General features: G+C 43.6%; 1 protein-coding gene across 4 annotated transcripts in view; it reads left to right on the forward strand.

Moving 5' to 3' along the window:
* Positions 1–344: 344 nt before the first annotated feature.
* fam184ab (family with sequence similarity 184 member Ab) overlaps positions 345–22,445 on the forward strand; it is a 48,814-nt gene continuing 26,713 nt past the window's right edge. The window contains exons 1-11 of one of the 4 annotated variants that reach the window (XM_060041605.1): positions 345–1,207; positions 7,738–7,857; positions 8,315–8,473; positions 9,275–9,514; positions 10,075–10,158; positions 10,457–10,708; positions 11,126–11,261; positions 13,152–13,333; positions 15,296–15,481; positions 21,121–21,243; positions 21,847–22,008. In XM_060041605.1, coding sequence (XP_059897588.1) covers positions 1,031–1,207; positions 7,738–7,857; positions 8,315–8,473; positions 9,275–9,514; positions 10,075–10,158; positions 10,457–10,708; positions 11,126–11,261; positions 13,152–13,333; positions 15,296–15,481; positions 21,121–21,243; positions 21,847–22,008 — 1,821 coding nt within the window. In that variant the 5' untranslated portion in view covers positions 345–1,030. The remainder of the gene's footprint in view (positions 1,208–7,737; positions 7,858–8,314; positions 8,474–9,274; positions 9,515–10,074; positions 10,159–10,456; positions 10,709–11,125; positions 11,262–13,151; positions 13,334–15,295; positions 15,482–21,120; positions 21,244–21,846; positions 22,009–22,445) is intronic. The other 3 variants (XM_060041604.1, XM_060041607.1, XM_060041606.1) reach the window with 3 other exon arrangements.

A 22,445-nucleotide genomic window follows, 5' to 3' on the forward strand; every position in this document is an offset into this window, starting at 1 on the left:
AAATAAGGCGTCTTTTCCCACCAGCGCTCATCCTCCTCAAAGGAAAAGGGGGCTGAATGTAAACGACAGAGATTTCTCCACAAAAAAGGGGCAGCGAACGGAACTGACGTAATCAACAATCGGGTAAACTATTGAGGTGGTGATCCATGGCAACAGGCGTAGGGCTATAGCAACAGCTCAAGCCGTCCTAGCTACTGCACACTAACACACGCGCACACAAACAGTAGCGACTCTGGTCTTTACACATACACGCGCACACACAAACAGCACAAACTCCCTGCTCTTTACACACACACACGCGCGCGCACACACACACACACACACACACACACACACACACACACACACACACACACACACACACACACACACACACACACACACACGGTGGCGACTCTCTGGTCTTTACACATACACGCGCGCGCACGCGCGCGCACCGACTCTCTGCTCTTTACACATACACGTGCGCGTGCGTGCCACTTGAACAAGAGCAGTGCTTCTCCCGAGCCGCGACGCACCGAGGAGGCGAACCTTCCCCTCCTGGACTATTTCGGAGGAGACAGGTGCCCAGTGCCCACATGTCTTCACCACCTCAACCGCTCGGGGATACCGACTCACCGCCGGGTTACTGCCGTGTTCTGACACCATAAAGACCTGTTTTACCGATATGATAGCCTCTAGTCCTTCTGTTTTGAGTGTATTCCGCGACGGCTAGCCTGCAGAGCGTGTTGATGGATACACACTACAGCAATGACCGGGCTCTGACGTCTTCCGTCGGGATAAATAGACTAGCATTCGACGTTAGCATCGTGTTATTATCCTGACCTGCGCAAAAATGACCCTGATATTTTAGCAGGCGAACGGACCAACAAGGCTCGGGTCCGCGGGTGCGTTTCGTGCCAGGGTTTCGGGTGGCGAAGGACTCCGCCGCCACTGCCTGTCCTGCCCTCCGTCAGTGGGCAGGTTCGTTCTCGCGGATAGAAACTCAATCTTTTGGCGGGGAGGGAAAATCTAAAGCATTATCGTGAAGATGGCGACCGGTTCGGGTTGGCAGCAGTACTACAGCCCTGCTGGCCAGCCGTCCACCGGAGCGGGCAAATACAGCTCCGGATCCCCGTCCGCCACGGCGTTCCAGCCGGGCATCGCCATGGAGTATACCCACGACCTGCACCTGAAGATGAGCAAGAAAATAGCGCAGCTGACCAAGGTAAGACGGGGTCGACGATGTGCATAAGGGGATTTTCGGGACCAGACATGAGCTAAGCCCCAGGCCGAGCGGTGTGTCCAGGGTTAATCCTGATGGGGATGCTGCTTCTGCCATCCGTCCAATGCGTATTTCGCATTATTAAATCAAACCTGTAGTATATGTACAAAATTGGGTACGAAGCATTTGGTGAATTGTGATGAATCGCTTTCCTGCTGTATTGTCACTTGCACCAAGGTAAAGGATGCATATGGAGGACGCTGAGATAAGGCTGCAAAATACATCAGAAGAATCACCTTAACAGCATGACAACGTTGATTCAGTCAAACAGCAAACTGTTGAGGTCACTCATTTGAGACATATTTGAGTCAAAGTCAAAGCGGCATTGGGGTCGGTTTGTGTCTGGAGTTTATTTAGGAAGGGTGCATAACCATCATTATGACATCCTTTAATAAAAGAACCCTCCATGCTTAACATGGGTAATCCCTTGACATGCATCGTAATTAACAACTGATGTATTAGAATATCAAACGTCCAGTGATCGAGCTTTCCATCTTCCCACACCACCACCCGTTTGTAGAAATGTAGACACGCTGATTAGTGAGTTAATGACTTATGATAACACAGAAATGAAACAGCATGAGGTCATCAGGCACATTACATTTGCAGACTTTGTAGTCTATAGGCCTCACAAGGCTTATTATGCAGTCATGACGGTGCTTATTGGCACCTTAAAGTTATATTTGTTGATGTCATGTTAGAAAGTCGTTTTGTAATAATTCAAACTTATCAATGATATCTTTATGTATCATCAAGTTAATATGAGCAGGCTCACTGCCCAATTAAACAGGATCATTTGCATCCAGGATCAGTACATGCAGTATTTGGGAAATATGTCAAACTAATGATGAACAAAAAAGCCTTTTAGCGATGCAAATGATCAAAATACATTCTTTGTACACACGTCAGAGGGCGTGGGCTTGCCGGCCGCGGCTGCTTTCCCCCTGGTGAGGTGTCAGGAGTAGAAGTGACGTTGCATGGCGTCAGCAGACAGTTTCAGCAGCATCACAGCATTAATTGGTTACCCTCGTCACTAATTGGCTGATTCATATATTCGTGCTTCATTGTGTCAAGTAGACGCTTTCAGATATAATCGCCTCCCAAACCCACCATGGGCCACCTTTTAAAACATTGCACAGTCCTACGTACAAACTCAATTTCATTAAAAAAATACATTCAAGATTTTTGGTATCCCTTTCTGGTCTTATAGTATGAATTCATTATTAAATGGAGTCTTCTGATCCCTGTACTGAGAAACCAAACTTGATTTACTAATTACGGAATTTAGTTGTTGTGGTGCTAGGTGTTGTTTGAATGTAGGTTTGTTTGCGTCACTTCTTCAATGTTAGGTGTCATCCTATCCTTCCAGTGATCTAGACTGCTGTTCCTCTCATGCACCGTGGGTCAGAGACAAACAGAATTTTGATTATTCTATTTGTCTTGTACATTTGTTGGAATTGACATTAAAGCTTTGACTTTGACTCTGTGACATAAAACCTGCTCCATACCAATGCTATTTACGATTTTCTTTTTATCGCCAAATACCTTTTTTTTTCGACAAATGTTTTTTTCCATTAACACCCATTGTGCAATCATCTAATTTGTTTTGCTATCTTAGTTGGTTTAAACTCTTTAAACTCAAATTATTTACAGCTCTAGTGCTTTTACAAACTGCTGCATATTGCAGTATGACTGTCAAGGAGCTGAAGTAGGATTTTGCTGCTATGGCAACAAGCTCTATATAAATTATAATTCAGGCCAATGGCATGAAAGAAGTAGGGCGCTGTTTCTCAGTGAGCTGTTACTGTGAGCTTCTCCATGGTAAGCCAGGCTGGCAAAACTCAAGTTTCTGGCTATTTGCTGGGCCATAATGTTTTAGTCGTGAAGTGCGACAGAAATAGACCCCTGCATATTCCTGGAGACTGGAGGACGAAAATAACATAGATGGACACCAACTAATGAGGTTGGGAAGTGTTGGAAGTAGATATGTAATTATGTTTAAGTACTAGTCGATTTCTTAATTGTTTAATCAATTAATCAATGTCTAATACATTTTGGTTACTTGCATTCTCTATGGTTACACAAAGGTAAAGTAGTTTGCATCCAAATCTCTGCAATAAACCTGCCAAGTTTTTACATGAAGTAATGTAAAAACTGTTTTTTTCCACACACTTTATATAGCCTAACTTGAGGCACACACACACACATGCATTATGTCACCCATGCTGTCTTTTCATTCCTCATCTGTTGCTGAATTAACACTGAAAACCTTCTCTGTGGTTTTCCGATACATGGTAGTACTGTATGTATAGATTTTTTATTATTGTCAAAAAAGATTTAAGGAGGAAACATGATGATCATGAAGCTGCATATTTACAGGTTAATATGAATCTCTTCGTGTGAATAAGTGTGACCTGAAAGTAGAATTATCTTCTTGCGTAATCTTTCCCGATCCCAGGACGATCAGGCTGCAGTCTCTATGATGGTTTTGGCAAAAAAGTCATGTCCTGTTTTTTTCCAGGCCGGATCACGAACCACAATATCACATTATTTTTCGTATTCACAGTTCCATCAAATCAATTTCCTATTAAATATAGCGACACGAGCGAGAGAGACCATTTCATTACCCTAACTATTTTATTTGTTTGTCATGTAGGCCTACTCATTTTTTTCTGAATGGGTTAGGGGTTAGGGTCGGTTAGGGTAGAAAGTTATGTACTGTCCTAGTGTGGACCTGTATAAACAAGGGAAAAGTCTTTATGAGACATAATTTAAAATTCATGATGAACCACCCCTACATAAGGTTGCCTACAAATATATAAGCCGGATCTTCAGGGTTTTCAAACTCTTTCTCCTGCTTTTCACCCTCCGCCATATCAACCTGGTGAATCTGCTTGGAGTTTGGCTCTTTGAGTTTCAGTTGTCTTGTTAGCGTGAAATGAATACCAATGTGCGGATCAACTTAGGACTCTATCTTCAGCCAAGCCTTACTTAGTGGAAGGAATGATGGATATGTATTTGAGCCAAAATACACAGAAGAGGAAATCTTACAGCTGAAAAGGCAGATGTACAACAGCGTGTTCAGAGTCCTTTGAACAACTCATGAACTTTCAGGGTCATTCATGAATACAGTAATAAAGCTTGTATGGAGAATGGAAGTTTGACAAATATGTTTATAGGCTGTCTATTTATTCATTATTGCTGATACAATTACATTTTACACTTTTATTTTGGCCAATCGATTGGGCATGTGGTTCCATAACCTGTTTTGAACATGTGAGAATCTGCTACAAGTTCTAAATGTTATTCATATTATTAAAATAACAACAACTGATCATGTTAATAACATTTAATAGAAGGGTCTGATATCCAAACATACGTTAATAAACTTTTCTGCATCTCTGCTTTCTGTAGACACATCAGCTTGTTCATGGCTCATGGGGGTAGAGTGGGTTGACTGGCTAGATCAAGGTGTGTCCAGGTGTCCCTGAGCAAGACACCTAACCCTAACTGCTCCAGACCAGCTGGCTGTTGCCTTGCGTGATTGACACCGCTGTCATGTGTGAATGTGTGTGTATGAATGGGTGGATGTAAGGCTATGATTGTAAAGCGATTTTAGTGGCTACTAGTGAGAAAAGCTGTGTATAAGTGCAACATTTACGTACGCAAAAGGGCTTGGAATACATCTGTTGCAAGCCCATTGGTATCTTCAGATTGATGAACTTCTCCTTCACCTTATCATAGGTCGATACATCTACAAAGACAACTAGCAGTCTTTCTCTTTCTTTTCAGAATCTGTAAAGGGTTTGGAGCATTGCAGCCTCTCTCTGTACTGGGTTATTCACGGACAGGCTCTGCACTTTGATTAAATGAGTATCTGAATGAACCCATCATCGGATATGTTCAATTGAAGTTTGAGTAATATGGGATGCAGTGTCTTTTCATATTGCAATATGTTGTTACCGCGATAGCCTTGTTTCAGATCAAACCTATGGTTCTATCCTGCACAACTAAATAGATACTTCACTTCTTATTTAATTGACAAGTTTCTTTGTATACCTTTGGCCTTGTCAATGTGGACAACAACGTTTCAGCAGAGAAAGTCGTTTTTGCATGTGCAGAGAGTATGCTAGGACATTGAGGCAGGTTGTGAGGGCGGGACAAGGCATAATAAATATTTTTTCTAGTGGAGGAATTTGAACCGTCTCTCTGTCTTGCTCAGAACCATATATTCTGATAGTATATGCCCTAATAAAAATGTGCGGGTCGAATCAAAATGAGCCGGCCCGTGAGAATGATGTGGTATCAAAGTGATGCCATAGGGCTGTGGAGATTATTGTACAGTACAAGTGAACTCCACATGAAGTTAATTTAGGGTCACAATATGACCGAAATAAAGTGCACACACAAAATGCTAAAAAACATAAAAAAGAAAAAAATAAATATCAAGTGCCAAGTTAATACCAATATGCTTCAAGTCTATTATTCTAAACACAGACTGCCTTGGCTGTATGTTTTATCAACCAGCAGAGGAGTGTCTGCAGGGTGGTTAAGGCCTCTATCTGAGACCGAAGGGTCCGGCCGGTTTGGAAAAGGGAGAGGAGGTCTGAGATACAGGCAGGAGCAGTACCATGCAGGGCTTTAGTGGTCAGCAGTAGGAGGTTTCAATGGGCACTGAGAGTGATGTTTTGGGAGTGCGGTGTGGATGATGTTGAGCAGCCTCGCCTGGCCGAGTCTGATTGGACTCTGGGGCTGGGTGGGGCTGCACACCTGTTGCACATTGCGTAATCAGTCTGCACAGGTTAAACCAGCCATCACCACACACAGAGATCTCCTGCACGGCAACATGGAGCACTAGGCTATTTATCATTGTCGACAAACTTCTAAAATAAACCGGCTTCAACGTCACCACCCTGCGTCATTTGTTTGGAGGAGCCAAATAAAAGTCACCTAGGTGGAGTGTAGCAATTGGCTTTGTTACAGATTTGGTCTCCCTTTATAGTTTTGGTTGAAAGTCTTGCTGCAGCGTTTTATCTAGAGTAATAGTCTGGAGGGTATTGCAGAGGTTGATTCTTGATAAAATAAGACCTTATTTCAAGGTCTGATGGGGATGGGAAGTGTCCGATTATTATTATTTTTTCTTTATGTTTCATGTGATGTGGATTGGTGGACGATCGAGGTCCATGTCAGAGGGACTAGTAGATGGCTGGGGTCCATTTTGTGACAGATTGCACAAAGTAAAAGGCTGTCTTCTATGACGTATGCATTTTCCCATGTCTATGCTCACCTAGCTAGCCATACTATGTAGGACGCCGTTATCATTGCATGTGTAACCTGCGTTGTGTTTTGTTTTCCTTCAAGCATGGACTCGGACGCTCAGCATTGAGTGCAGCGGTTTTATTGCCTGCACAATGGGTCAGCAACATAAAGGACAGGTTTAGAGCATTTCCTGGTCCGCCTGCAGCAGTTACCGTCTTTTCTGCTCTATAATTTATTATATATATTTACAACAGTTGCGCTAAACAGCGCGCATAAACAGGTGATCCCTCCCCTCATGTGGCGACCAGCGGTATTGCATGTAAAAATGGCGGGACCGGCTAGATTTTGAATGCTAGCAACGCCACAAGTGGGATTATAAACATACATTTAACTAAAACAACCTATCGGTTACCTGCACAATGGGTCAGCAACATAAAGGACAGGTTTAGAGCATTTCCTGGTCCGCCTAGACAAAATACATACAATATTACAAATGCAAACGAAAATCAAAACTCAAATAAAAGAAACAATACAATGCCAAATATATGAAGAGTGTATTAAACAACCGTCTACACTAGATAAGTGACAATGATATTGATGAATTACTGAATCAATGAATTACTTTAATAAAATTTTCATGCGGACACGTTTTATGCTCAACCTACCTGCAGCAGTTACCGTCTTTTCTGCTGCAGGATATCCTGAATACAACATTAACAACATATCAAAATAAAAGTCTTGACCCAATGATACAGGATTTAACTATACACATACTCATTTTATTTGTTCCGTTACACATGCAACTATATTTTTCATTTGTGTTTCTAAATTAAATGGAAAGGTCTGATGGTCTGTCTGAGGCAGTACTTTTGCCTTACTCTTATCTCATTTGCACTTTAGTTATTAGTGTTTAAGTGATTTGACTTCACACAATGACCTTCAGCTTGCTGTGCTGAGGGAAGTGCCATTATGTAGTCTACTCAATGTAGCAACAAATTAGTGGGATTAAAACAGGAGGACTATTGGTGTTCTAGTCAAAACATTTTGGAAAATGTTGGACTTAGAAAGTCTGCCATGTCAAATCTGGGGATGTGACTTACCTCTTGGTATATTCAGATTTAAATAAAGACAAAGGGTTTTTCACTACATTTCTTTGGACACAATATGGTGGAGAATGCTTTGGGCTGATCTTTAATTCCGTTATTTTCTCCCAGGTTATTTACGCTCTGAACACCAAGAATGACGAACACGAGGCGGCCATCGCCACGCTGAAGGAGGCGCACGAGGAGGAGGTGCAGCAGATCCTCTCTGAGACCAGGGAGAAGATTCTGCTGGTTGGTGTTTTTTTTTATGTTGTTCCAACACTGGACAAAATATGTATGAACCACCATCCTTAATCCATTGAAAGCTCAGTCAAATAACTGCCACTGATCACCGAATTTAAAAACAATCTCTGCTGTATATGAAGCGAATATATTTATATATTTTATTAATGTATGCGTCCCATTCATTTAAGAGCTTGCCGAGAGAATCAAAATAACCCATTTATAAAGTCATAATGCTTTACAACTGTAAATGTATTGCTCTGTAATCAAATTAGCAATTACACAGTAGTGTTGGCTATAATTACAGGTGACAGTAGAGGTGTTAGCCCTGTTTGTTGGGGATGTGAGAAAACACCAACTGTATTTGTTCTATGATAATCTCTACATGGTAATAACAAGAATGTGAATGTCGAACACATGACACGCCCGGAGGCACTTGTTGCAAACCCATCCAACTGTGTTGCAGTACAAGAGTAAAATCAGCGATGAGATGGATCTGAAAAGACGTATCCAGTCCCTGGAGGAATCCCTGGAACTCCACGAACGCATGAAGAGGCAGGCCTTGGCTGAATTTCAAAGCTACCGCCAGCAAGTGGAAGACATGCAGCTTTGCACTGAAGCGCAGGTAGGTAGATGAAGGGTTGGATGGGTGGGCCGGTCAATAGTCCTTCTGAGAGAAGATGGAATAATCCATTTTGTCTGTGTTCTTCCATATGAACCCTTTGCATCTTTGGCTTTACATTTGTTCCTGTCTAGCTCAACTGAGAGAGCATGTAGAAAATGTATGAACTCTCTGGATGATCTATGATAAGATGGATGTGTACACCAAATGCCATATACTATAGATCTGTCAACAGTTATTTAACAGGCATAATACAGGGATTTAATATTCTCCACTTTTATTTTGTTACGCTAGCGGTGAATATACCTAAAGTGTCTCATAGTGGTGTTAGTTTTATGCTTTATAATGATGTTCATGATACTGGACTCTAGGTACAAGTCTCAGTATAATATCTGCAGTAATGCAAGCGTGGAAGAGGGAGTTGTGAACAAGAAGCTGAGCCAGGAGGCAAAGCTCTTAAATCTTAAGTTTTCCTCCTCCCCTCGTGCCACGAGCTCTGGGCTAGTAACAGAAAACGATTACTGATACAGGGGACTCTCCAGGACAGCTGGAGGAAGTCAGTGATCCAGGAGAGCCCAAGTACAGCACTACTCCTCCGCACGGAGAGTATTCAGCTGCGGTGATTTGGGCCTAGATCGGTCTTATTTTAAATCGCACAGGCAATCCCTGTAGGGCTGTGATGTGTCCTGAAGTCAAATTGGAAACCGTGGAAAAAGTCTTTCAAGACGGATAGGAGGGAGCACAGCCGTGCACGCACACTGTGGTGCGTGAGCATGTCGCTGTGTTCCTCTTTTGTTGTTACAGCACACACAGCGTGTCGTCTCCATGGCGAGGGAGGTGGAGGAGATGCGGCGGTCGTTTGAGGAGAAGCTGCAGACGTTCAGCCAGGCCCAGGCCCAGTTTGAACAGGAGAAGAGGAGCACCCTGGAGGAGCTCAGAGCCCAGCACCGGCAGGAGATCCAGGACCTACTGCGCAGCCACCAGAGCCAGAACGCAAACTACAGCAAGGACCAGGAGAAGCTGGGACATCTTCACAAGGCTGAGGTAACATCAGTGTTGGATCCTGATGACATTGCGTCATAAGCTCTCGTCTGCATTACCGGGCCCTCAAGGTAAAGCCCTGCTTTCAGTCCTCCTGCCTTATGGTCCTGGAGTGTCCTGTCTGTCTGTATGTTTCGGCCTCCCGTGCATGAAAGGAGGCATTCCCATGAAAAGAAGCTTGGTCATATATCAAAGTGTTGAAGTATCACTGATGATCTAAGTTTGGATTGAATTATCAATAATCCATTGCAGTGAATTGTTTGCTTGAAAGACTTCAGGCCTTCATTATATGTATTCCTATAGTAATTTCAATTTATAACAAAGGACATTGGTCACCTTCTACTAAGATGACCAAATGGAGTGCAACGCTATGAAGCACATCGAATAAAGAAGTTCTCTGATTTTATCCTGAACCCATTGTCATTCAGTCCTCCAAGCTGCCAAAACAATTTATAATTCCATTCAGTGCCTGTCAGTGTGCTCTGCAGTTGCATCTCAGACGCACTTTGGATAAAAGTGGCTTTAAGTGTCTAAATGTGCATTGAAATGTCTCTTGGATTCAGGTTGAATCTCTGTCAGAGCGCGTTGAGGAGCTCAAACAGGACAAGAAGAGATTGGTGGAGGAATATGAAGCGAAGCTCAACAAGGTAATCACAAAAGTTGACAGTAAAATGGCAGCCAGCCGCAGTTTAAGGACTCTTTGATTTTAAAGTGAAGTCAGTGGTTGCTACGAATACATTAAGAGACGATTAAAGACGTCTATCACTGTTGAGACCGCTTTAAACAGAATAAATTAGTTTAGTGTTTTCTTTGGTGTCATTCAGTGCTGCGGAAAAAAAAGAAGAACTATGATTAACGCTGAATGAATAATTCACATAAACAGATCCATTGTTTTGGTTCTGCCCGAGGTGCATAACATCTCAACCCCCCCCCCCCGCCCCCCAGGCACAGGCCTTCTACGAGCGCGAGGTGGAGGCCATGAGGCGAGCCCAGCAGCTGAGCGCCGACAACCTGCTGGCCTGGAAGCACACGGAGGCCGACCTGCGGCGGGAGTTCCAGGCCCAGGAGGCGGCCCTCCAGAAGACCCTGGGGAAGCTGAGGGCGGAGCTGGCGCGGGTGACGGAGGAGGCCCGCGAGAGCCGCGAACGGTCCTACAAGCTCCAGGGCTCGCTGGCGGCGGCGGAGAACAACAACAAGGTAAAAGGGAAGCTGAGATCTGAACCCAGCTTCAAAGCCTTCCTGTCCTGCGTTTGTTTCCCGGAGGCTTGGCGGTTTGAAAATAATGATGAGACTAATTTATTCATGAGTAGATCGATAATGGTCTATTCGTCTTGGTTTCCGTGAGTTAGTGCAAAAGGTTTCCAAAGCCGTGCTACTTTGCCACAGTATAGTTTGTTTCACTTGGGAGTGGCTCTGTTTCACACTCTTCACTCTCTCTCCCTCTCATTCTTGCTCTCTCTCTCGCTCTTGCTCATTGACTGCTTTTTTCACAGTTTTTTGGGTTGTCCTCCTTAGTCTTGAATCTTACCTCCAACATGTACAGTAATGCTGCTACAGCACCTACAGCATCTTTATCTGTGTGTCTTGACATGTGTACAACCATGGCCTATTCAGGAATTGACCAAGCAGTTGGACGAGGTGAAGCAGGACTCGGAGATCGTGGAGATCCGTCAGAAGGAAGCTGAATGTGAGCTGGAGGCGGCCAGAGACCGGGTGCAACAACAGGCCACTGAAATACTACTGAAAGCCAGTAAGAGAGTCCTACTCCTGCCAAATGGACTTGGAGTGTTGTGTCTGTCTGTCTGGGAGTCCTCCTGCCATATGATCCTGGAGTGTCCTGTCTGTCTGTATGTTTCGGCCTCCCATGCATGTGAGGATGCATTCCCATGCAAGGACCATGCTTGGTCATATATAATAGTGTTGAAGTATCACGTTATTAGAAGACCACTGTTGATCTAAGTTTGATTGAATCATCAAAAATCCATTACAGTGCTTTGTTTGCTTGAAAGACTTCAGGCCTTCATTTTATTTGGACCAAAAGCATTCAAGGTCGCTTATGACCAAACGGTAAGTATATTGGCTTGGAACAGCATTATGAAAAAATATACAGCCTACACGCTGTGGGCAGCAATGCGAGATCAGACCTAACACGGAAAGTACAGACGTTTACCCAAACAATCTATTGCTGCAATGCAAAGATGACCAAACGGTCATCTTTGCTATCAACAAGCACATATACAGATGCGGAATACGGCAACGTTATGAATAACTTAAATTAAACCTACTGAAAAAGAAGCAGGAACGCCTCTCTACAGAGCGTTATTATGGTAAACCAAGTATAGGCTGAAGACATCTGTCTACCATTCGGTATGTCACCACTTATTTATGGGAGCAGCGATCTGAAACGGCAAGTGGCAGTCTCTGGAGGACGATTTACCCTAGTGAAAATCCAACGGATTACCGGACTTCTCGCTGTCATGCCGACAACTAAGCTAACTATTGACTATCTGCTGACTCGAGATGCATCCTGCTGACATGCAAAAGATGGACACTGGGCGCATGGCATCCGTCACCCAGGTGCCTTTGTTGGTCAATATATTTGACCGGCTCATGAACGCAATGGATATCCAGGTGCTAATGCATTGATAGTTCGCTGCCTCTGGTGGGCAGAAAGAATGCAATAGAACTGAGCTTCACTTTGGGTGACTTCAAAATATGACCATTGTAATAAGGCCTTCAAATAATACAACATTGTTAATCCCCAAACAGATATCAAATATTTGTGTATCTGTTTGGGTAGTTGATATTTTATTTATGTATATATAATACTTTTTATGAATGAGTAGCCAAGTATTAATAAATATATATAAAGATTAAGATTACAACACACTGACAAATCATTCATAAAACATGAGTGAATAATCAGTACCAATTAACAGTAACTTCAAAGGTGCTGCAAAACATTGACTGAGTGGCTTTCGTAATTTTTTTATCAATATATTAATAGCCAATTCTTACGTAGGAAACATTATTTATAAAACATGACTTAATAATTGTAAAAAAGCGGCCTTAATAATATAATATAAATGAAATAATGTCATGACTAATAATGCTAATCAGTACTAACATAATAACTAATCAGTTTCTAACATCTATAATATAAGTAATAACAAAGTATAACCTTACCACTTGTGACTGGCTCTTTAATGAAAGTAATATTAAGGTGTTACAAAAATCCCTTTGCACATTGGTTACCAAGGGAACAGCCTTGGTGTCATTAGACCATTAGAAGGGACTGTGTGATAAAGTGCATAAATGATGTGAGCCGCAACATTAGGGCAACGCAATCTATTTTTACTGTTTCAATATTAAGGACTCACCAATTTTGGAAACCATTATCTTTTTAATGAATATGTTTTTGTAGCATACAGCTCATGTTTGAGAAACCATTTGGCTGTGTTGAATCCAGGGGGGATAACAGTCACTCATTAGAATGTCAGTTAAACTGACATAACTTTTTAAATGATTCTTTACATAGTTAATATATCTTTATGTATTTAAACATCGTCGTCCCCCATATGGATGACGCCTACGTCCTGTACTCCATGGCTCTGTCTCTCCGGCCCTGTGTGTCTGCCAGGTCAGATCGGCAGTCTGCAGGCCACCCAGATGACCCAGGAGGCGGCCATCAGGGACCTGGAGAGCGAGCGCAGCCGGCTGAAGGACAAGGTGGTCCGCCTGGAGGAGGAGAGGGGCGCGCTGCAGGACAAGAGCCAGGCCCTGGAGGAGAGGCACAGGCAGCAGATCCACGCCCTGGAGAAGGTGTGTGTGTGTGTGTGTGTGTGTGTGTGTGTGTGTGTGTGTGTGTGTGTCTGTGTCTGTGTCTGTGTCTGTGTCTGTGTCTGTGTGTGTGTGTGTGTGTGTGGTCGTCTTTGGTAGAATTCGTAGATTTATCAGTCTGCTCCATCCTCTTCCCTATTCGTATCTCTCTTCCTCGGTGTTGACCGGTGTCCTCGTTAATCACATGGGGCAGAGACACTCTGACGGACACTCTTGATCAAACGCATTGGTGCACGGCAAATGGAAGCTTTTTTGGAAAAAACGGTTTCCGAAAATAGTCTCTGCATCTGTTAGTCTCTTCCGTTCCTCTCTACGATCGCACTCTCTCAAACCCACACTCACTCAAACCTACACTCATTCACTCACTCATTCACTCACTCATTCATTCAATCCCTCATTTAAACACGGTCACCCACACATACTGCACTTCTCCCATGTGGTGTGTGATCTAAAAAGGGAGAAGCTCTGTGCTTCACTTTGAGTAGCAGCCTCTCAGTTGATAGCAGCACTTAGCAACAAATGTGTGAAGGATTCCTCTTACTAGAAATGGGGTTTCTTCAGCTTTGGTTTTCTGTGTGTTATATTCAAATCAGAGAATGCTTTAGGTGAAGAGATAGTAACGTATTTCATTCTATCGCTCATTTATTTTTGTCTATTTCTGTATTTATTGATCAAGGAAATGTGCACCCATGTAATTTACCTCTTTGTTCTCCGTCTTGGGTTTTAATTTAAAATTATTGTGCATTTTAAAGCGGAAAAGAAACAAAATAGGAAGTAAAGGTCACTGCACGTTTGTTTGTCCAATCTTTACTTTTGTGCGAAGTCCCCCCCATGTATCTAGTAAACAGTGAAGTCATGTTTTTAACAACTGAACCCTTTGGTGGTCGATCATTGATTTACGCCCAGACGGTGACCTCCCCAGCGTGGATCGTGCTGACAGTGCCGTAGTTAGCTAATATAGGCCGCATCGTACATAAGCTGCCCTTTATAACCACTCAGGCTTGAAAACAACCTTGTATATAGGCCGCGCCCGTTTAAAGGCTGCAGTAACAAAGGCCCAATTTAAAGTACATCACCTCATATCCGAAGGCTCCTGCAAGTTGTGGAAAAGATGCAAAGACTCACAAAGACAGTCTTTTCATTATAACTTTATTTCAAGTGTTTGGCATTGAAAGCTGCAGCATAACAAATCAATTAGTCTGGGAAAGGCATTTGAAGTTCTGTGATGTTTATGTCTAAGGATTTTTGTGTGATAAGGAGGATAGTGTCAAAGGTTTACATGCACGGCTCTAGACTGAGTTACACACCAGACGAGCCACGGAGCACCCCAGCCCATAGTAGAAAGGACATCAGACGTCTGAAGATTATCTGGCCTTGTTCTGTGTTTAAATAATGAGTGGTGTTGATCAGTGATGGAAGTCATAGCGCTGCTGTACTGAGGCAACATTGTGAGTGATCTATTGGAAAACACGACCCACTTAAGTTCCACTGAAGACACACTGCTTTGATCATTAAACTGAAAAGGCGGTTTGTACATTGTGCAGAGATACAATGAAATTGTCCCCCCTCTAGTTGCTCGCCCTGATACTGTCAATGGTTCGCTCGCTATGGGCTGCGTAGCCCATAGCGAGCGGGCTGCTACGGTCACATTGTCAATACATCCGAACACTGAATTTGCCTTTTACCACCCAACAGCTCCCTGTCTGTGTCATCCTCCAAAATGCTACTCCAGGAACTCCAGTTCAATATCTTTCTAAAAATCACCTCCGTTTCAGAGTTGGCTTCCACAACAAGCGTTGGCTGGGGCGCCTGCTTCTGCTCCTCTCCTCAAAGCACTGTCACTGCATTGTTTTTAAAGGTGCTACCCGCACCAATACGCCGTGTCCCCCCACGCACGCCCAGCGCGGCAGCGGGGTGACGGCCTGTTCCTGCGTGCGTCCCCAGAGCCTGTGCGAGGAGAAGGCGTCGTACGAGAAGGAGGTGAACAACGTGCGGGCGCGCTACGAGGAGGAGGCGGGCCACATGAAGGAGGGCCAGGCCCGCATGCTGGACGACCTGTCCAAGAAGCACCGGCTCGCCCTCGAGAGCACCCTGCACAGCGCCAAGAGGGACAAGGAGTGCCTGCTGGCGGTGGGTAGCGAGCACACGCACACAAACGCCTACACACACGTCAACACATACTCTCTGTAAGGTGACCTTGGGTGTCTTGAAAGGCGCCTCTAAATTAAATGTATTATTATTATTATTATTAACACGCGCACACACCTACACACACATCTACTCACACACGCGCACGCACGCACACACACGCACAAGCACACACACAGGCAGGCGCACACACACACACACACACACACATGCATACGCGCACCCACACGCATACGCCCGCACAGTAACACACACACAAACGCAAAAATACACTCGCTCTTGATCGCAAAACCCACTCATCACTTATTTTACCTGTGTTACTATATCACACCTATTTACAATTCCTATGGGTGTCGGTAGAGGCTGTTGGATCACACATTGTGTGTGATCACATATGGTATCCTTTCACTTGAAAATGTTACCTTCGGTTATTTAACTAGAAGAAGCAGTATGAAAGCAGGTATTACAAAAACACAAAAGAGAGACCATCTTTTAACAGATTGTACAAGTTGACTATGCACACAGGTGGAAAAAAAATTCCCACTCAAAACTGAAAAGGACTTTAAGATACCTCAGGACCCAATGGGCAGCATGCAAGAACATTTGCAACTGTATCTCTGAACTTGATCTTACTTTTTTGCATATGTATATCCACAACTGTTATGTGTGTGCCAAGTGAGATTCAGCAATCGCTCGCGAGTTCAGCAAATTGTCCTAAATGTGTAAACATGAAGAAATCACCCCGTCCCTAATTGAGTGGCTCTCACTCAACTAACAAAATTATGCTCATGAGAGTTATGAATGAGCATAATTGACGCCCCCAAAAATGCTATATGAGGAGGCGTTGCACTCAGAAGCATCTTTCATAAAGAAGGCACCAAAGGACAAGAATAAAAAAAGATTTGAGTACGGAGCTTGAAATCCTCCTTTTTGTAAACCAATGAAAGCAAACCCATAATATTTAGCAGCGTCAGTATTGGATTAGTGATAGGTGAGAGCACCAGCTACGGTATAGGAGTCGGGAAAACAAAGAAATGCTGTCGATGCGGCAGTGTCCCGAATGAGAAAATGGGGTTTGATTTAAATTAGACTCCGGAACTCGGCTGGCAGGGGGATGACATCCATTTGTCCAACAGAAGTGGGCAGGATGAAGCTATACTTTCGGAAACGGATGAAAGAATCTGAGCAAATAGAGGTTTATCGACTTTTCCTAATTTAAGGTGTTGATGTTGTCGTGATTTTACACTGCCGCTTATTTTGACGGAGGCAAAGGCAATAAGGGTCGCGTCAAGGATTTCCTGGTCTACCTTAAACAGCTGGCTAGCCGTGTTTGTATTGTTGTACATCAACAAGTCTGCATAAGGGATGTCTTCTCACCAGTGTCTGTTGTCCGAGCCCAAGCGGACACGCCTCCCTGTGTGACTGTACGCAGGACTACAGGCGAACACGCCTCACTGCATGACTGTACTCTATGACTGTACGGTGGATTAGGGGTTGGCGCCCTGCGGCTCGTGCGTCACGGCTGTCACACGCAGCCTTTTACAGAAGCACATGCATCCCAAAATACATGTGAGGATATGTATTTTGGGATTCATTTGAGATATTTTGATACTGATAATAAACTATATGTCATCGTGTAAAATCTATGAGCCTGCTTGAGTTGATGCACAAAACGGGTACATTTTTGTGCAAGAAATGACAACAACCAAATTTTGGACCCTGTGACCTTGTGCCAGTGACTTGCGACGCCGTACGACCGTTGCGTCAGCAAGGAAGAGAGCCAGGAGCTGTTGAGCCAAGTGACTTTGGAGTTGTTGGGGCTAAGGAAGGCAGTTAAACCATGGCGCAGTACGCCCTGGCTGGCACAGGAACCCGCTCACTGACAGGGAATACTATGCAGTGCAGAGGCTTGAGGACATGCAAAATACACTTTTAACACAATCAGCTGAATAAAAGAGCTGCAGCCTTGTGCTCCAACTGAACCACGCTGATGATTAGCCACCAAAGAGCTGCGTGCTGCCGTTCATTCGCTTTGGGACGAGCGTTGGAACTCAGCCTAGTGTTCCCGGTGCTATGCTCCGAAACCCAATCACCATGAGGTCCATTTTACCTCTCATAACATTACTATATTTTCTCGTTTCCCTCTCAGCGCCAATCAATCGTGACTCCAGTCCCCAGAAAATGTATAGACCATGAATCTTTTATTTATTTATTGAAATACATAAAAAGTACTTCTGCATAATGTTTATGCTGTGGGGACTCCATTTCTGTTTCTAGTCTAGTTCGCACGTACCTTTAAGAGAAATATAAAAAAAAATACAACGATTTTGGTTTAAATAGTAATCAATTTAGTTACAGACCAAATTCCATGGATTACTATGGTGAAGGCCATGGTAGACTACTAACAAAGAAAACAAGATTCTGGGTTCACTGGCAGTTTAAGAACAAATGTAAGGTTCTTGCGTGAGCCCCAATCTAGAAAAAGCAGCAACAACCATATCCATTGAATCACACTTGGCACATCTCATTTTAACAATCAGTTTCTAGTAGACATTGGCATCCTACAGAATTTAAGATCTTAATAGACCAAAAAAATTTACTTCTATTCATTTTGGAGCCCACCAGTTAAAATGCCATATCAAATTGACAGAATGAGTACATGATACGAATAAAAATTGAAATAAAAAACATTGTGACAATATTGCCTGCTTCAGTCAAAACACAAGCTGTCGGCTATCTCTGTCTCTCTCTCTCCCACCCTCAATCAAACACACACACACACACACACACACACACACACACACACACACACACACACACACACACACACACACACACACACACACACACACACACACACACACACACACACACACACACCGTTTTTTTCCATGCCAAAACACACCACGCTATGTGTCCAATTAACAATCTGTTTCCTTATTAGTGCAGCGAAATGAGTAACAACATATGTTCATGTAATGTACATATGTTTCAATGTTATTCATGCATAGATTCAGCTTAACACACACACATCAACACTCACACACTGCAATCAGTCCATACACACCCACAACCAAGGATGGCAAGATTTGAGAGAGCGGTAGATTAGACAATAAAGTTCTGGAGTAAAAGAATGGCCATCTGATGTTAATGTTGATAATAATGTCTCATTAGTCAGAAAGGACAATTGTCCCAGTGAAGGCAGGGCGTGCCATCCTCTATCATATTTAAACACAGGGACCCATCCACAAAAGCTTACACTTTGCTTTTATTGTTATCGTTGTGTTGAGCTGTCCATTCAATACAGCAAATCAATACAAACGTGTTTCCGGTGACATTAGACAGCAGATCTTAAATTACACTTTAAAGAACCGTACTGATCTGGGTGAACAGTCTGGCTGCTAACATCCTCATAAACCAATTCATTTGTTCCTTCGATTCTGTACCAAAGAGCATGTAGCGGGAGCCACAAATGTGAACGATAGCAATACCATTCCGCTTTTGGAATCGATGCACATTGCACAAGCACGAAGTTTGTGAAGGTTTGTAGACAACATAACAGTCGATCGCCATAAAAGTACTTGACGATGTCTTATCACGAAGGCTGAAGTGCTACTGCCAGGGTTTATGCAACCGGCCCAGGGTGGCGCCGCTAAATGTTCTTCTTCAGAGTAGCCAATATCATTTGACAAATGATATTGGAAACGGATGTTTTAGTGAAGCCAGGAGAGACAGTTACTGTGGTTTATTCACCCAGACGGGTGATAATTGGCCTTTAACAGCCTTGAAATAGGAATAGCCAAAAGAAATCCAGTTCCTCCAAAAAAATAATCCTATTCCAACTAATCAAATCGCAAAACTGTAAGCTATTTTGTTCCGGCCATGTCTTTCATATGATCTTCTAGCCATCCTGTACATTTAGTTGCATTATAGATTTTGCCGTTAATCCGTTTTTTTGAGCTCCAAATTGAACCAAACCGCTTTAATGGTTTACAGTATAGTATATTGTGTGTAGCATGGACACACTTCTGTTATGTTCAAGGCAGAGGTATTTTGCATGTTGCATGTTCAAGCTGAATAGCTGATGAGATCTAAAAGTTTAATGAGATTTCTTCCACACAGAGACACGAACCTAAGCAAAGGTGTTGCACCCGCATGCCATGTGGCAAGCCTTGTGATTATAGTTACTAGCGCTAGTGTCAAAAGGGTTGTGTGAGTTGATGCATTATATATTTTAGCACTGTTTTATGCAAGAATATAACAATATTACTAAAGATTAGTAGATGATGAGAGAAAGCACCTAAGCCTTATCAAATATAAAGAGGTGGTTCAGAGGTTGATTTATATTCAAGGTAGTTAAGGCCAGGAGAGAGGAGAAAGCAATGGTACTACATTTGTCTTTGGGCCAGGCACACCAAAGATATTTATATGTGCAGGCAGGAGCGATTTTTTTTCTTGTGTAAAAAGGCTGGGTACAGTACGTTTTTGAAGATGGGGAGCCATGAATCATGGAGAGATGGCCAAGACCAGAACATATGTCCCAATTTTGCTGGAGAGTGGCCGAATGGACTAGACAGTGATCTCTCTGCCCAACCGATGGTATCTGTGCCTTTGCATCACCCACGCACAGAAAGGCCTCCTGCCTTTTCCACTGTAGCATCATCGTGCTCATGATTTAGTAACTTGATGCAGTGGACTTGGTGTTCTTTTCCACCTATAACCTAGGACAAGGTTTGACAAATAACCTGAATCAAGGGTTGGCAACTAACATTTTGGTGCAACAGCCACTGTAATAGTTGTAACTACCCCCCTGCCCAAAATTGGTAGGTTCCACCCAGCGCAGCAACAACACCCCAACAAAGACTCAAGGACAGAGTTGAGCTTTACACTATGGCTCTGACTCCACTGTGCGGAATAACAATGAAGTAATATCGCAAACATTTCATTCAACATGTCTAATTGAATGCACAGATTAATGTACCAACAAAGAATGACAAATAAACCTCAATGAATCTTAACTGTACAATGTGTTGTCTCTAGATGATAGATGGATTGTTTTCATGATAGGTGGCTGGCTGGCTAGTGAAATCCATATACATTGAATAGAAGTAATAGAAGTTTTAGTTTTCCATTATTTCTGTGTGAGCTGTCAATTTAACAGAATTTTACTGCAGAGCTTATTGGGTCAATTTGCACTGTTGGGTACAGGCTCGCCTCCGATACTCCAACTACCGCTTCCTTTTCTGTCACGGTTAGCCAACTAAAAAAAGAAATCAGAGTTTTTTTTAAAGAAAATTGTAAACCAATCCCTTCCTGCCACAGTGCTGGGTGGGATTGATTTTATCCGACAAAGATAAGTTTACCGTAATGTAAGGTATGTTGTGAAATTATAATTGTATATGTTAACATAATGTCAAAAGTTTAGTTTAGTTTAAATAATGAGGAAATATAAGAAAAAACATTCCAGCACAAAGTCAATTGAACCACCACCCCTTTGACAATCATCTTTGTGTGCGTGTGTGTTGGCGATATAATGCCCAGTAATCTGCCTTTCCGACACCTGCCCATGAACGCCTTGATGCCTTATTCATCACCCCTGTGTGTGCCGTGTGTCTCTGCAGGAGCTGGAGCAGCAGTTTGAGAAGGAGCGCGCCTCCCTGGAGGAGCAGAAAGCCCTTCTCCGTCAGCAGCTGGATGAGCTGCGGGCCGAGCTGACGGAGAAGCTCTCTGCTGCCAACAACGAGGTAGTGCTGCTGCCACTCTGGTGCTGTGCTTTGGCTGGTCTGAACACCTTACGGTTCTTACAGGTGTTTACATGCTCAGTTACAATGGAAGACTGTAAGAGCATGAGTGCAAATTGTCCCTTTTTTACTTTAGTTCCATTCAAACCATTGTAGGTTTGTACTGTTTTACTGTGCAAAGAGTGTATAAGTGTGAGTTACTTTGTCATAATATCACAGGTCTATTGCAATTGTAGCATAAGATAGAGTGAAGGTGTTAAAAACCGCTATAAACTGGTTATCACCCACATTAAAGACCCAATATACTCCGGCAAAGTGGGTACCTTAATTACTGAGATGGTTGTCAAATGAAGATCTCCATAAAAAAAATGATGAGGTGGCAAAATGACGATGCCCTCACCCACGGCAAAGAGGTCTGAGTTAAGAAGAGGTCTGAGTTAAGAAGAGGTCTGGGTTAACAAGAGGTCTGGGCTTACACGTGAGCCAGGCCTGGCTAGTTAGCCTGAGCCACCTGCTACTGGGAGACGTACATGCTTGCGTTGGCAATGAATGGGAGTGGAAACCTATCTGTGTGTGTCCCTCCCTCCCTATCTCCCTCCCCCCCAGGTGTGCTTGCTGCAGGAGCAGGTGTGCCACGGGGAGGAGGCTGCCAGCACTGCGGACGGACAGATCTCCACCCTGAAGGAGGCGCAGGACAAACTACTTGAAGAGCTGGACGCCACCCGGGCTCGACTCAGAGAGACCAGCAACCTTCTGACCGCTCTGCAGGTGGAGACACTCGCTACCTGGTAGACATGTTATGCCGATATGGGATATAGGCCTCAGTGGGCAAAGGTTGGTTATGTTTGTCATTCCAAGACAATGTGACTAGATTCCCTGTTTCACTGGGATCCCCAATCAGTCCTCTTCCCTAAACCCTATTGAACCGAGATGAGAAACACACAGGCAGACTGACAGACACACACACACACACACACACACACACACACACACACACACACACACACACACACACACACACACACACACACACACACACACACACACACACACACACACACACACACACACTCTCCCAGTTCCTGAGAATGGTATTACAGTTGCTTTGTAGCTGGTTACTCAGAAGTCATCTTTGCAGGTTGCAGAACCTGTCATCTCTCTAAGTAGGGAGCTGAGCACCACGTTCATGTGGATGACGATCGACA

Source organism: Gadus macrocephalus, chromosome 21 (genome assembly GCF_031168955.1).
Source record: "Gadus macrocephalus chromosome 21, ASM3116895v1".
NCBI classification, from domain to species: Eukaryota; Metazoa; Chordata; class Actinopteri; order Gadiformes; family Gadidae; genus Gadus; species Gadus macrocephalus.